The 14,740-nt window shown below is 34.1% G+C and overlaps 2 protein-coding genes across 2 annotated transcripts; one reads left to right on the plus strand and one right to left on the minus strand.

The window, feature by feature from the left end:
* Positions 1-25: 25 nt before the first annotated feature.
* On the plus strand, positions 26-6,889 carry LOC106171577 (membrane-associated tyrosine- and threonine-specific cdc2-inhibitory kinase). The gene is made up of 15 exons (XM_013551983.3): positions 26-261; positions 686-821; positions 1,257-1,354; positions 1,889-1,971; positions 2,200-2,325; positions 2,607-2,682; positions 2,949-3,071; positions 3,230-3,437; positions 3,719-3,822; positions 4,069-4,110; positions 4,560-4,728; positions 4,935-5,049; positions 5,445-5,552; positions 5,704-5,833; positions 6,013-6,889. The coding sequence occupies exons 1-15, from the start codon at positions 190-192 to the stop codon at positions 6,043-6,045; spliced, it is 1,623 nt and encodes a 540-aa protein (XP_013407437.2). The 5' UTR covers positions 26-189; the 3' UTR covers positions 6,046-6,889.
* Positions 6,890-7,345: 456 nt separating this feature from the next.
* On the minus strand, positions 7,346-14,343 carry LOC106171580 (isocitrate dehydrogenase [NADP] cytoplasmic). The gene is made up of 12 exons (XM_013551998.2): positions 14,225-14,343; positions 14,080-14,119; positions 13,323-13,429; positions 13,025-13,111; positions 11,282-11,442; positions 10,592-10,735; positions 10,240-10,307; positions 9,946-10,014; positions 9,646-9,797; positions 9,274-9,414; positions 8,708-8,870; positions 7,346-8,570 (listed from the first exon to the last, which is right to left on the minus strand). The coding sequence occupies exons 1-12, from the start codon at positions 14,238-14,240 to the stop codon at positions 8,489-8,491; spliced, it is 1,230 nt and encodes a 409-aa protein (XP_013407452.1). The 5' UTR covers positions 14,241-14,343; the 3' UTR covers positions 7,346-8,488.
* Positions 14,344-14,740: the final 397 nt, after the last annotated feature.

Consider the following 14,740-nt stretch of genomic DNA (forward strand, 5'->3'; position numbering starts at 1 on the left):
CTGGATGTGTGCGCATTCAAAATGGTGGTCTCTGGAGCAGAGCACGTTGACAGGTGGTTGGATTGTTTTGATTGACATTTACTGCACCAAAATTGAAATTGCATACTTCAGCTTGAATCAACGTTAAGTAATAGCAATAATTGTTTAGAAATTCACAATTTCGATGGCAGCTCTAGGTGACTGTAAACTATGTCCACGTTAAAAAGTCCGCGGCCAACGCCGCAGTTCTTCAAAGAAGCACAGACGTTTTCGACAAAGAAGGTAAGATAATATTGAAACAAGTACAAATATGTTTGCATTGTGCATTATTGCCATTCACATAAAGTAATTCGATGAGTTATATGCTTTGATCAAAATACCCTGTTGTGCAGCTGTTAGACACACCTTCACACTCGAGCATGCACAAACTCTCCCTCTCTCTCATTCTCTGATATGCAGAGCCAATTGTGTTATTAAAGATTCCGATGGTTATTCACTTGACTGATGTACAAATGTTTAATTTTACCATTAAATGTTGATTAATTTCTATAATAATCTTTAGTGAAATACCAATTTTACAACAGTGAAGAAAGTAAGATTGGCTTCTTCATTTTCACACTGATATGTACAGTGTTGATATAAAATCAACTTCATCAAATGTGACAGTTCATTTTATCACGCAGTGTGTTTCTATCATATCTTTCAGGAGAGAGGCACTCCCCGAGAAGCCCCTCCTCCCAGGCCTCCAGTGAAAAGTTGCCCCCCAGTCAGTAGAATATTTCATCATAAACAAGTGCAGAGGGCACAGGCAGTCTCTTTCAGAGGATCTGTTAGTGATCATTGTATCCTTTGTCTACACTGATAAACGTTAAACATTACTTGAAATATAATGGCCCCTTAATTTTCCTTGTCAAAAAATAAAGTAACCATATTGATTGTTGATGTGGCAGGGAAACCCTTACGAAAAAGTCCTGTAGGATCCTATAAGATCCTATAGAATTCTATAGGAAATGGGCCCAATTAAAAAAAAAATTTCCTTGTCAAAAAATAAAGTAACCATATTGATGTGGCAGGGAAATTAAGCAAATATTTATGTATCTATATGTACTAGTATATGGTTTTAACCATTAATTAAAATTTTTGGTGGAAAGGGTATTGTGACGTGTTATGCAAAAAAAATTGTCTTGAAAAAGTAGTGACAGCCGTTTACATTTTAAAATTTTGACTTAGTCTTATTTAGCCAAGGATATGTTACCTTCCTTACTACCCTCTTCCAGCTGTGTTGAGTTCTCATTATGACCAGGGTAGTAAAGAACTCTTCTTTGACCAGTGTTTTGTAGTGTGCACCAAACTCGGAGCAGGTTCTTTTGGGGAGGTAAATGTTATTTGATACTTATATGACATATCCGGCCTTTATATCAAGTATTTTTAGATTTTGTAAATTAAAAGTGAAGCAAGAATAAGAAGTTACGGGTTTTATTAGCTACTCTAAAATAGAGGCATCTTATTATAGTGACATTGGTAGTATAGCAGTTGTTAAAGGCATAACAACTGTTTTGGCCAAAAAACAGATTTTCCTGAGGTAAATGATGATTTTCCAATATTAACCCATGGTTAATAAATCCACTCCGACATTCAAAGTTAGTCCATATATTTTTTAGTGTGGTTTTTTTGTATTGATCTCTGAAGAGATCATTATTGAGGAATAGACATCAATGAATGTCCATGTGGTTTGATAGCAAGCACAGATTCCAGAATAAACGTGTTAACCACTGCTTTGGTGGTAAAATGGAATTTATTATTTATTGTGAAATGTGAATCTCATAAGAACACTTGTTATCCTTTAACTTTCCATTTTTCAATGTTTGTATGAGAGAAATGGTGGCAAGATTTTTTTTGTGTTTAACAGGTGTTCAAGGTGCAAAGCAAGGAAGATGGCAAATACTATGCAGTGAAAAGATCAAGAGAACGGTTTAGGGGTGAATCTGATAGGTAGGTGTCCAATTATGTTCTTGAAGGAATTGATTTGTCTGCATGGTAATAAGTCCATTGTATTTTATCATTTTATCTCATCACTGACAGTTACTTACATTTGTTTTTATGACTATTTAGCTTTAATTATCTACTCGCTTTGCTAAAACATATGTACTTATGTAGAGGTACTGTACATTTACCTGTTCATTATTTCATTCATCCAAATTTTTTTTCTCTCACCTTTAGAAAACGTAAGTTAGAAGAGGTTGCCAAGCATGAAACTCTGCCAAAACACCCTAACTGTGTAGAATTTGTCAGAGCTTGGGAAGAAAGGCAACATCTGTACATACAAACTGAACTCTGCCAAACAAGGTATCCCATCATCTATACAGTTAATTTGTTACAGATTTTTTTTAGTTTACACCCTGACTTACAACTTTTATGACATTCTTGTCAGTCAAAGGATCTTCATTTTCCTTATAATAGTCTTCACTTTTATATTCTAGGAAACTTCTTAAGTTTTATCATAAATGTAGCCAAAATTGCCAGAGATTTGCTAACTTCACTAAATTTTAGATAAAGATTACTTTATAACACTGGAGCAGCTTTTCAATAGAAGCATATTTATGATACTGTATAACCTGTAATTCTAGTCTGAATAACTATGCAGAAAGTCATCATGATATTCCTGAATCTCTGGTGTGGAACTATATGGTAGACCTGTTAATGGTAAGAATAAAAACTGTGTATTGTATCAAAATGCTTGTGTTACATGGAGAGCTTAGCTTACTATTGTTGAGAATGTTATTGATGTACTAGTAACAGTGCTTAGATAGTTTTATGTCCATGGGGGTAAGGACCCTGGAGATGAGATAATCTTGACAATGTGGTAAAGTGTGAGGATATCTTATGGTTACCCATTTACAGCTTCTAGTTTTATTTATATAGAATGAAATTGTGTGTGTAGATTTTCAATTTAATTTTTTTTTTTTTAGGCTGTAAAACATCTTCATGACCATGACTTAGTACACATGGATATCAAATCAGAAAACATTTTCATTTCAAGTGATGGAGTTTGCAAGCTTGGAGATTTTGGTCTTGTTATAGACCTAAAGAAGGTATTTTTAATTATGTTTCAACACAGACAATACTTTTTCCTTGTTTTGCAAAAAAGGTATTTGTATCAGTTTCATATCTTATAGTTGATGCTTGAGGAAGATTGTTAATGAAACAAAAACATGTAAGAAATGTTTGTGATAAATGTATTATATTTTAGAAAGCAGACATGTCAGATGCTATTGAAGGAGATCCTAAGTACATGGCCCCTGAGTTATTAGAGCAGGAAGGAAAGTTTGGAAAGCCAGCAGATGTTTTTAGTCTAGGCATCACAATTTTAGAATTAACCTGTGACTTAGACCTACCTAGAGGTGGGGAGGGTTGGCACCAACTTAGAACAGGCTGTCTGCCACAAAAACTGCTAAAAGGTTGGTTAAAATGTTTTATTTAAAACTAAGTTTAAAACAACATGAGTTATGTGCTTGACACAAAATAGCAAACTATGTAATGTATTTAAAGGAGAAAACTAGCCATAACAGTCCTTTTTTAAATGAAAGAATAAGAGACCCTTTTTTGGACATAATCTGTACTCAACCAAACTGTATCTTAATTCCTTGATGTTTTAAAATTTGTGCAATATATAGTAGCAATTACTTTAACTGCGATGTTTTATATGATAGAAAAAATAATTATGTAGCATTTTATTCAGGAAAGTCGCCAGAGTTAATTCATATCATAAAGTGGATGATGGAACCTGATGACCGACTGCGACCAACTGCTGACCAGCTGCTCTCCCACTCTTATGTTAGAAATGTAAGTGTTTTACAAATAAAAATTGATCAAAAAAGAAATTCTTACACCGAGTCACATGTTTATCACTAAGTCATCATAGTCAATACAATGTTCACTTCATTGGATACAATTCATTTACTACATTTTAGAATACTAGAAATGCTAACAGAATATGTTGTATATGTAGAATATTTGATAAAGGAGGCATGTGAGTAAATTTTTAGATTACTTTAAAATAATGTACCCTTTTATATACTACAATTAAAGGTTTGGAAGAGACGGAAAAGGCAACAGATGTTCAAGAAATGGGTAAGTTGAATTGAGGTAACTACCTGGATGATGTAACACTTTCAGGTACACAATGCGGGATTTTCCCACCAAATCGATTTTTTCAAAATTTAGATAATTCAGTTCTAAATGGCTAGCCAGTCACAAAGACCACCATGTCTCTTGTAAAATTCAGGAAGAAATATCAGCATGGGGTTCTTGTGAGGGGGCTTTGTTGGGACTGAATTGACTTTTGGTCATTTTCAAATTTAGAAAGTTTACCTTTAATTATACCCCAATGGTTTATAGTAGATTAAACCATTTATCAATACTTATCATCATTGTTCATGTAATTTTCTGTGGTCTTTCCAGTTTAGTCCCTAAGTTTGATAAACTTGTAAATTTCCTTTTTTTTCAGTAAAATATTCAACAGTGCCTTAATTTAAAAGTAACGATTTTGACTGAACTTCAAACATCAATTTTCTTTGCAGGTGGGATCTGTGCAATACTTGTATGAAAAGACAGTGGCATTTTTCTTGTTGCTCTGGTTTTTCTTGAGTTTGCCATTTGTCAAAATTTTTAAGACAACAAAACAAACTCCAGTTAAAATCCACATTCCTAAACAACACCCCTCTGAATGGGACCATAGTTTTTCTGATGGTGAGTTCAAAATGTTATTGTGATTTCCATTTTTTGAAAAAAAAAAGAATACTTTTTGTGTGTAATACAAACAAAGTACAAACAAATTATTTGTGTAAACAGAAATATTGCTTATATCAAAATGATATTACTAGTGATAAAACTGTATGCCAAACATGTTCATATTATCATGCCATACCAACAGAGATAGAAATTACGTATTGCAGATGAAATATTTGAAGATAATAGCATTAATCTCCATGACAACTCTATGGTTGCTCCCCTGGACACATCCACCTCCAGTGATGATATGAGTAGAAATGGAACATTTGCTATCCCAAGGTTTGTTATATAAAAATACAGAATGGAATGTTTTCTGTGCCAAGGTTTATGCTATATAAAAGATGAAATTATTTCAAGGTATGTGATGTAGCATGTGCATCCTCCATGCACAACCTATGCATCTAATGATACATTTGTCGCAGAGAAATACTTTGCTGAGTTTAGATAAATGGTACCAGGCAGAGTTCGCTTTTATTATGGGCAGTGGCACTTCTGATTGATCTCTTCAAAACTCAACTTTTAAATTAATTTGAATACTGCTAGTATCTTTGATAAGTGACACTTTGTTGTTCTGGCAATGGTAATAAAACTTACACATGGTGATATGTACATATATTATTTGCAAAGGTGTTATTGCTGTATCACAGTGAATGAATGATAAATTGCAACTTTAGTCTTCCAGTACGTCCTAAAACAACCCCAAGTGCACGCCACAGGCCTCAGAGGCGGAGCACCCCAAGAACTAGGTCCCCCGTGTGTAATCTCAATAACATTATAAACAGGTAAGCATGCAATGGCACAACGACGAGTTCGTTTTTCCTTTACATGCTAAAAAAATGTGTAGCATTGTGCATTTTTGTAAGTCATTTAAATCTTTCAATTACTTCAAAGTTTTGTAGGTTTTCTTTATCTTGGTATGTTTTTGTTGTGTAGATACACTCCAGAGACAAGTCCTAGCATTGGTTTCAGAAGTGATGTATCTGGGACGACACCCCCAAATACCAACTTTCTGGCAGATGAAGAAGATCCAAAACTGATCATAGGTCCAAAGAATTTAATGCAGGTAACTGCTACAAATGAGCGGCTTTTAAATATGAATTTAAAACAAGATTAAGGTACACAGTGATGTAGATTTTAAGGTCTGGTGGCAAGCATTAATTTAATATTGAAGTTTTTCAACAATGTTTACAGATTACCCTCTGCCAGGTATGTTTTAAGGTGTTGGCACTGGCTCTCTTTCAGATGTTTGAAGCTGCTTCTGATGAAGAAGACTGAGGAATCTTCGCAGTGTTTACAAGATAAAAATGTTCACTAGCCAGGAAATTAACTTTGAAATGACTCCAACTAGACCAAGAGTGGAAAATAGAAACTGCTTTAATGTAAATAGCCTGACTATTTATGTACATAAAAGATGATGCACATAGTTAAATTTGCTTGTTGATCCATTTTTATTTGGAAAAAAGAATTAAGTATGGCTGATGTGAAATAAGAGGAGTTCAAATTCAATTGCATTTATGATGATGATCATGTGATGCATCTCCACCCAAACAGAAGAGAAGTTGTAAAAGATGAACATAAAACCACAAGATGTGAAACAGTTGATGTCACATGAAAGAGAAAACTTATAGGGAGCCAGTATGTTGACCAAGTTTGCCAAGATGTACCACTGGCAAAGATTTCAAAATCTGGCATTCAAGCACATGCTGTTATAAGTTTTGACCACAAAAAGGCATGCAAATGGTGCTTTTGTTGAGATTAAAACTATGTACCCTTTTATGTACATAATACACTTTCTGCAAGAATGCATGCCATTTGCAGATAAAATATGATATAACACACTGCTTAATTTTGAAGTGCATTTAAATTGTAAAGGTTTTTAACAGTGCCAGTTAATTAATTAAAAGTGTTGATGTGCAAGTTTGCTACAATAACAATTAATGGCAGCAGTTGTTTTACTGCTTCTTTCACAACTATGTATGCCAGGGGTGAAATGTGTAATGGAAGCAAATAGGTTGTTTTAATTAGTTTTATAAAGAATTCTATATAAACTTTGTTATAATGCTACAGACATCGCGAGACTGTAACTTGGAGACTATTTTATTAAAGATTGTTAAAAGTGGATTAAGATCCAGCCTTTTCAGTCATCAGCTTAAATATCTCCTAGGTCCAGTTTCATTAACACTAGACAGCACTATCCTGAGGATAACACTATCCATTGGATAAAATTATTCTTTGGACAGCATCCTGAGGATAGCAGCTGTTTACAAACACTGAAAAGCAATATCGGAAAAGAAAATGAGTATCTAATGTTTAGAAAACAGAACTTTACTCACAGAATAACTTTACTGACAGCAAAAATTCTGCCCAGTAGATAGTGTTACTCAAAGGATAGTGCTATCCAGTGTTGATGAAACTGGGTCAAGTTTATTAGTTTGTAAACAATGGCAATTTGAAATGATACTTTTACTGTTTACAGTGTGGTTGTAACAAAACACTCATATTTTCTTCATGGAATAAAAGCTTCCATGTAAAACGTATGACTTTTGTAGAAAATGAATGAAAACTCAATAAAAGATTAGTGGCTTCCCTTTTATTAATTTTTCCCTCATGGTTCTATTAAACAGTTTACTTCTTAAACAGTTTTCTTTAACTAAACAGTATGCAATCCTTTGGGCAGTTACCAGAATGTTCTTAGCTTTCGCCCAAAAGTATTTTGTGCTACTAGTTTCTGGCATGTTCATGGAAGCATAATTCATACAGTCCAGAAAGGGAGGGGGTGAGGCACAATGCTTATGTTTAACAGATATTTCACAAATGACTCATTTTAAGTTCTGCAATGCTGGCAACCCTGCAAACATCCCTAGTGGACTGAGTACGTAAATTGAAATGCCTATCTGCTCTTTAATATTCATTCAAGCTCACAGAAAATTTTACAGTGATCCAATTTTTTACTGGATGGTAGATGTATGCAGTTATTTTGCACCAAATCTTGCCAGACACTGCTGAATGATCTGCCAGAAAAGATTGTTCATTTTGAATGAATTATTTTATGTAATTTAATCCCTTACTTTTAAACACTAATATAAGCAACTAATGAATGATAGAAAGTAAATTGTTTCAGGCAAAGATACTCCCTCACTTGTCTCAAAAATTAAAATGTTGATTAGTTTGCTCATAACAACCCATATTTCTATTTTTCATAATGTCACAGGATTGACCTGCCTCTCCACTCTTTAATATAAATATTAATATAAGTTCACAAAAATTTGTACTGTGATCCAGTTTTAAATCATTTTGTGGCAATTTTTGCCAGTCACTGCTGACTGACATGTCTGATTGTGCAAATAATGTCACTCACCCTATGAATTAGATAAAAATTTGAGCATAAAAACGGGAAAAAAAGTAGCAAAAATGAAACTACTAATAATAGACAGATTTGAGCAAAAATTTAGTTGGAAGATAACAGAAAAGATTATTCCTGTTGAATGAATTATTTAATATTATTGAATTCATAATCTTCAACACAATTAGAGTTAAGTAATGATTGGTAGAAAGATGCTCCCAATGTTGTAATTTGCCTCAAAAGCTAAAATGATGACTAGTTAGCTCATAAAAACCCGTATTGATATTATCAATTACACCACAGAATTCAGTTAATCTATACTAGTCTAGCACAATCCTATAATTTACTGAGCCCTTGTGCCTCCCCTGCAGCCAGTCATGCTGACATCTTGGCTTTGAGGTTCTCTGCTAGCTTGTCCAGAAATTCAAAAGTATTAAGGTAGTCACTACGCTGGGTGCTGAAATGAAAAATTAAGATAATCACATTATAAAATGTTGGATTAAAATGTGGATTTCAGGACCTAATGATCTCACATCAGAAGTGTGGAATTTAAATGTCACAGAAATATAAACACAGAGGTAAAAAAAATCTCACTTTGCCATTCCTTTGATACAAATAGCCAAGTCCTTGGTCATGCTGCCTGATTCAATAGTCTCGATACAGACATCCTCCAAGGCTTGGGAAAACTTTGCAAGCTCCTCATTGTTATCCAACTTGGCACGGTGAGCTAGACCACGTGTCCAGGCAAAGATAGAGGCTGAAATATTTAGATATTTAGCTTATTTCTTTTTGACAAGTGTGAAGTATAGAGGAATACAGACATAAATTATAATGTAATTCAGTTTACCTGTCAACATGCACTCCATTTCCTTTAGATGTTTTAAAAAGAACATTAAAACATTTTTGAAAATAAAAATTAATTTAATCATAATTTATGGTGTTATCAACAATTTTAATACATTTGTATTTCAAATCTGTACTTTCAATTTAAAGCATCAATTAAATGTAATTCATCTAATTTTAAATGAGATGGGGTTTTGTTAAAAGTATTATAAATGATGGAAGTAAAACTTTTGAAGCAATGCTAATTTTCATCTGAATGACCTTTCTACTCCCTATTGCAATACCCTTGTTCGACTTTTCATTATTTGATATCTTACCAATTGGGTTAGTAGATGTCTCCTTGCCTTGCTGATGAAATCTATAATGGCGTGTGACTGTGCCGTGCGCAGCCTCAGCTTCTACAGTTTTACCATCTGGACATATCAGTACACTGGTCATCATGCCTAGAGATCCAAAACCTAAACAACAATAAAATATGTCTTTCTTCAGCAGTGACATATTCCCTGACATCTGAAAGCACCAAAGGCACATGTTACATGTAATCTGTTTGTGCCATGACCCCTGGTGCGATAATAATAATAATAATATGAGAAAACTGTTTAGTAAATTGAATATAACCGTGTCTTTAACATTAAGACATTCCATTTTAAAACCACAATTTACTACCAACAACCAACCCTTCTTTTTACCTTGTGCGACAGAATCAGACTGGACATCTCCATCATAATTCTTACATGCCCAAACAAAGCCACCCTCAGACTTCATGGCCTGTGCAACCATATCATCTATCAGCCGGTGCTCGTACCAGATCTTCTTGGCTTCAAACTGGGGCTTGTAAGCACTGAAATAAAATACAATACAAATCTTAACATCAACAAAGATAAACTAGATAAAAACAATTCACCAGTCACTTTTACTCAACCATTTTAGAGACCTTATCAATAATATATCTATATCATGGTTGTACTCCACTGTGCTTTTATACTTACGAATCATAGATTTCTTGGAAAATGTCCTTGAATCTACCATCATATTTCTTCAAAATTGTGTTTTTTGTGCTGTAATATAACACAGATGATTATACAATTGCTACAATAAACAGTTAAGTGTCACTTACATAACATTGTTACAAGCAACACCAAAAGAAAAAAGGGAATTCTTAAACTAAAATTGTGATAAAAAATTTACTGATATCAGTTTAGAAGTAATGTTGTTACATTTTCAGTACAGTGTCTTTGGTTCTTTAATAAAAAGTTCAATTTCTATCACAAGGGGTAACTTACCTTAGGTACAACGGAAGACCCTTCATTAAGGCATATTGGAATGAACTGTGGGCAAAGTCTGTAATTGCCTAGATAAAAAACAGCTTACATTTTATGTTTCTAACTCAAAGTACATGTACAAGAGCATTGCCACTAATGGATGACCTGCTGTTTATACGCCTATGCTTTTCATAAATGTTTATTCGTTGAGACCCTTTTTTCAGTTGTTCAATAGAGATTGTAACCAGAAACATAATGATAATCATAAACCCTATTTACACGACATGACAACTACAGTACTGGTAAACATTTGTTAAAGAGAGAGTCCTTTGAAAATCTCATTACAAGCAGAAACAGTGGAATGAGTTCCCACCTTGTCTGTGTTGTACATGGCCAGTGCTACCCCTCCATCTTCAAACTCAAACACATTGTGTTTGATAGGTTCTCCCCCTGCCTTAGGGGTCCATGTCACCTCTAGCTTGCCTGCACCTGGGACCACAAAGTCAGTGGCTTTATACTAGAAGGAAAACTGGTGCCATAAATATTTCTTTAACAAACATGCAAAATCATTCTTATTAACAATGACAAGACATTTTCTCTTCCCTCTTTAGAATTTGTTTTTGCAAACTTGCGAAAATGAGTGAAGTCCCCTGCAGGGTTTTTACATGTAGGACCTCTAAAAGAGATTGTTAAAGGAAGAATGTTTGAAGTGAAAAGACACTTCAAACCAATGTTTTAGGTATGATGCAAAAAGCTGTGCTATTTTCCTGGGTGCAAATGAGGCAATGCCTGTGAAGGTCAAAGAAGGCAGATGCTGTTATAAACAACTGGTCAATCATTTAGATCACTAAATTATTCATTTCAAAATGGAATAAGACATCAAATCCAAGTGCAGGGACAGGTTGAGCAATGATTTGTAAGTGGAAATTGACATTTGTTTTGGTGGGTATATCCTGGAAGAGTACCTTTTACTGGCACCCATTCAAATGTTCCCTCTCTACTACGCATGCACTCACTCACAGATACGCAAACATACATTTAAACTAAAACAACAAGTAAATACCTGGTCACCATAAGCATGACGTCCAATGACGATGCTTTTAGTCCAGCCAGGTACCAGACGTGGAATGTTCTTACAAATTATGGCTTCCCTAAACACCGTGCCACCAAGGATGTTTCTTATTGTCCCATTAGGGGATCTCCACATCTTCTTCAGCTTGAATTCTGGAAATGTGTACAAAATGTATAACTCAATTTTTGCTATTCAGTTTATTTTGAATATATATTTTTGAAAAAATAGTATGAGTAGTGTAACTAAGCTTGACAACACATTTTTTAAGAAGAATCAACACTTTTTACTTAAAAATATGTGAATGATATGTCATCAAATGCATGATCTTTAATAACATGTATATTTCTTATATCATAGTGGACATATGTATATCATGGCTTTTCTTCCAATTATAATCAATAGGTTAAGAAACAAAAATATTTTCAGGTTTGCTGCAAGATGCAACCACCATAAAGATTTCATGACATAATTTCAGTCATATATAATTCAACCAGTATTAAATTCATTGGCATCCATAGTTTTGCACACTGCTGCAACATTTTTACAAGGGTTTATATACAGCCTTAACAAGATACATCAAACTGCTATACTGGGACAAGAGTTTCCTATTGTAAATAACATCTTTGTTACATCTTTAGAATCACCTCACTGAGGTTGATCAAATTATAATATAAATCAAAAAGCACAACCAGCATCAACTTAGCATATCAGCTGTTGTTTTCAATCTCACAAAGATGATTAATAAATTATTTCACATTTATTTTACATCAAGCACATATTTAATACAAAACAAAGGCACAACATTTTATTTGCATTTGCACAAACCTGTGCTCTTTGCTATAATATACAATTCTGCATTTCTTATTAGGCTTAGTAGGCCTAGATATATACAAACATTTCCACATTCATATTTTATACACAAACAAACATTGATATCAAGAGTTTCCACACAAACAAGTGCATGCACACACATATCAAAAAAGCTATAAAATCCATTTATTTTGTACATGTAAGGTTCACAAATACATTCCTACATACAGAAACACATCTACATGTACAACTCAGTAAGTAAAAAGCATAGAATTAAGGCATTTATGTTAACAGCTGCTATCAGATCTTCTGTGGCACTCCCAGTCTAGACTACTGCAGCTTGTGCCATACACATATCATGCTCAGTCTTACATTCCAAGAGGGGACATGGTCACATCATATGCTGCGCTTACCACAGGAGATGGGTTGGAAGGTCAGCAGTGTACCAGGTGTTCTTCACAAGTTGCTATATACAGATTTCCATATTTACTGACCTTTACTAACCATACAGCATACCTTAAATCTAGTCAAAGGTCATGGTGATATAATCACACATTTATCACATGAAACTATATACACTTATCACGTATTACACAAGTTTTAATTCATCTTCATTCTTTACACATGAGAGAGAGTAAAAACTAGTCACAGTTATATGGTAGCACAATGTATACCAAGCTGAAGATTAATTCACTAATTCATGTTAATCAAGTTATTATAATCATTCCAGCAAGTTTTTATTGCAGTGATGAAACAGACTTGCAGGTACTGTACTATCACCTTTTTCTCCTCAAAGAGAAAAAATATACTTCATACTAGGTAAGAATGGCAAAGTATCATCCTAGGTCATATATCGGGAGAGGAGGCTGAAAAGGGAGGCTGGGAGGGGGGGGGGGGGGGGCAACTTTTCTAGAGTCAACTTACCTTCCACTCTATGCTCATCTGGTGTTATGGTGGCACACTTGATACCAACATTGTACTTCTTTATAGCATTGGCACAGTCCACGGTAACTAATTAAAAGAAACACATTTTTTTCTGTATGTAGTTATTCAGTCTCTACACATATCAGTGACAACTTGCCACATCACTGTGTCAATTAGTTGATAAAAATTAAATTTAAGGCCATTTAAAATCTATAATATAGAACAAATAAATGTCCACTTTAAGGATATTTTTCTTTAAAAAAATAATAATAATAAACAAAAATCAAACTTTCTTAACCTTGATCATCTGTAGCATCCCTGTTTTGGATGCTTAGATCAAAAGAAACCAGCTGTACATCTAGGAAGGGAAGAATCAGCTTTTCCTTAATAAGGTCCCAGATAATTCTGGAAGTACAGATTGTCAAAAGATAAAATATTATACAGGTGCCATGAAACAAACTGCATTTATATGTGAAAATCAACTCATAATGATGAAATTGTCAGTTTCCAAGGCATCTTAAAATTGATCTGAAAAAAAAATCATTACATTTGCTTCATAATTGAGTAGGACTTTGTTCAAAGTTCAACAGCTCAGAATAGCATAATCACCACTTGTTAAAACACCTTAAAGCAATTAAATCCATCTTATTGGATAATAGTTTTTGGATGGTTTTGTGGTGAACCTACATATTATGACCCTGGCCACATCAGCTTATACAGTACATAGGCAATAAACTGAACTCTGTGGGTAAAGAAATTGTGTAGAGATGATTTCTCACCACAATACAAGACTAAAAATATAATACATTGACAGGTTCTCAAAAGAAAACCTTTTATGGCAACATTATTTAATTTAAATAATTAATTCTATTATTATAAAATTACTTGAAACTATTTTGCCCTTTTGGCAATCCATATATCACCGATCGCATATCACAGTGAGCGATCCAAAAACAGCAAATTTTACAAAGCGACTTACAAAACTTAATTTTTTCATGAGGCGCTCCACAAATAATGTGGACTTTGCACCTGAACAGTGAAATCCGAATGCTCACCTGGTCATCTCGTCTCCCTGTATCTCAACAACAGGGCCAGCTGAAATGTTAACAAACAGTTATCAATGTGGTAAGGAAGAAAATAATCAGTGCAAATATGTGCAAAATTCTACAAGATTTCAGTTAGTGTAATGACACGCATTACCTTTGATTTTCCCCATGACGATCGTTGTGCAGCAGCCAAACTACTTCTGAACCGGTCAGGAAGTCTTGTGCGGAGGTTATATGCGCATGCGTCACATATGATGCCACAATATTTGAGACCCGCCCATTAATTGATCTATTCACTCACACACTTGCGTCGGTCGACACGTGCGCTTTATTGCCAAAACTGGTTTACTAATTCTCATACCCGGCTTTTTAAATGAATATTTAAATAACTACTTCACTATGTCAAAAAATATTTGTAAAATACAAATCAAAATTGCTAATCTTGTAGGCTATTGTTTTGTCAAAGAAAAAAATAATAAATACTATCATAGAAAAATAAAGAATTAAACGCATTAGATTCGTCTAGATATGTACTTTTACATTTTGGCATCCTCCCTTTCTGACTCTTTGAAAGCAACCCCCTCTCACTTTTTGGCACTCGTCTTCTCTCTCTCTCTCTCTCTCTCTCTCTCTCTCTCTCTCTCATCTTTACGGTTTTTATGAGTTTTCT

The sequence above is a fragment of the Lingula anatina genome, chromosome 1 (assembly GCF_051362555.1).
Source record: "Lingula anatina isolate TDL-2025a chromosome 1, LinAna3.0, whole genome shotgun sequence".
Classification (NCBI taxonomy): Eukaryota; Metazoa; Brachiopoda; class Lingulata; order Lingulida; family Lingulidae; genus Lingula; species Lingula anatina.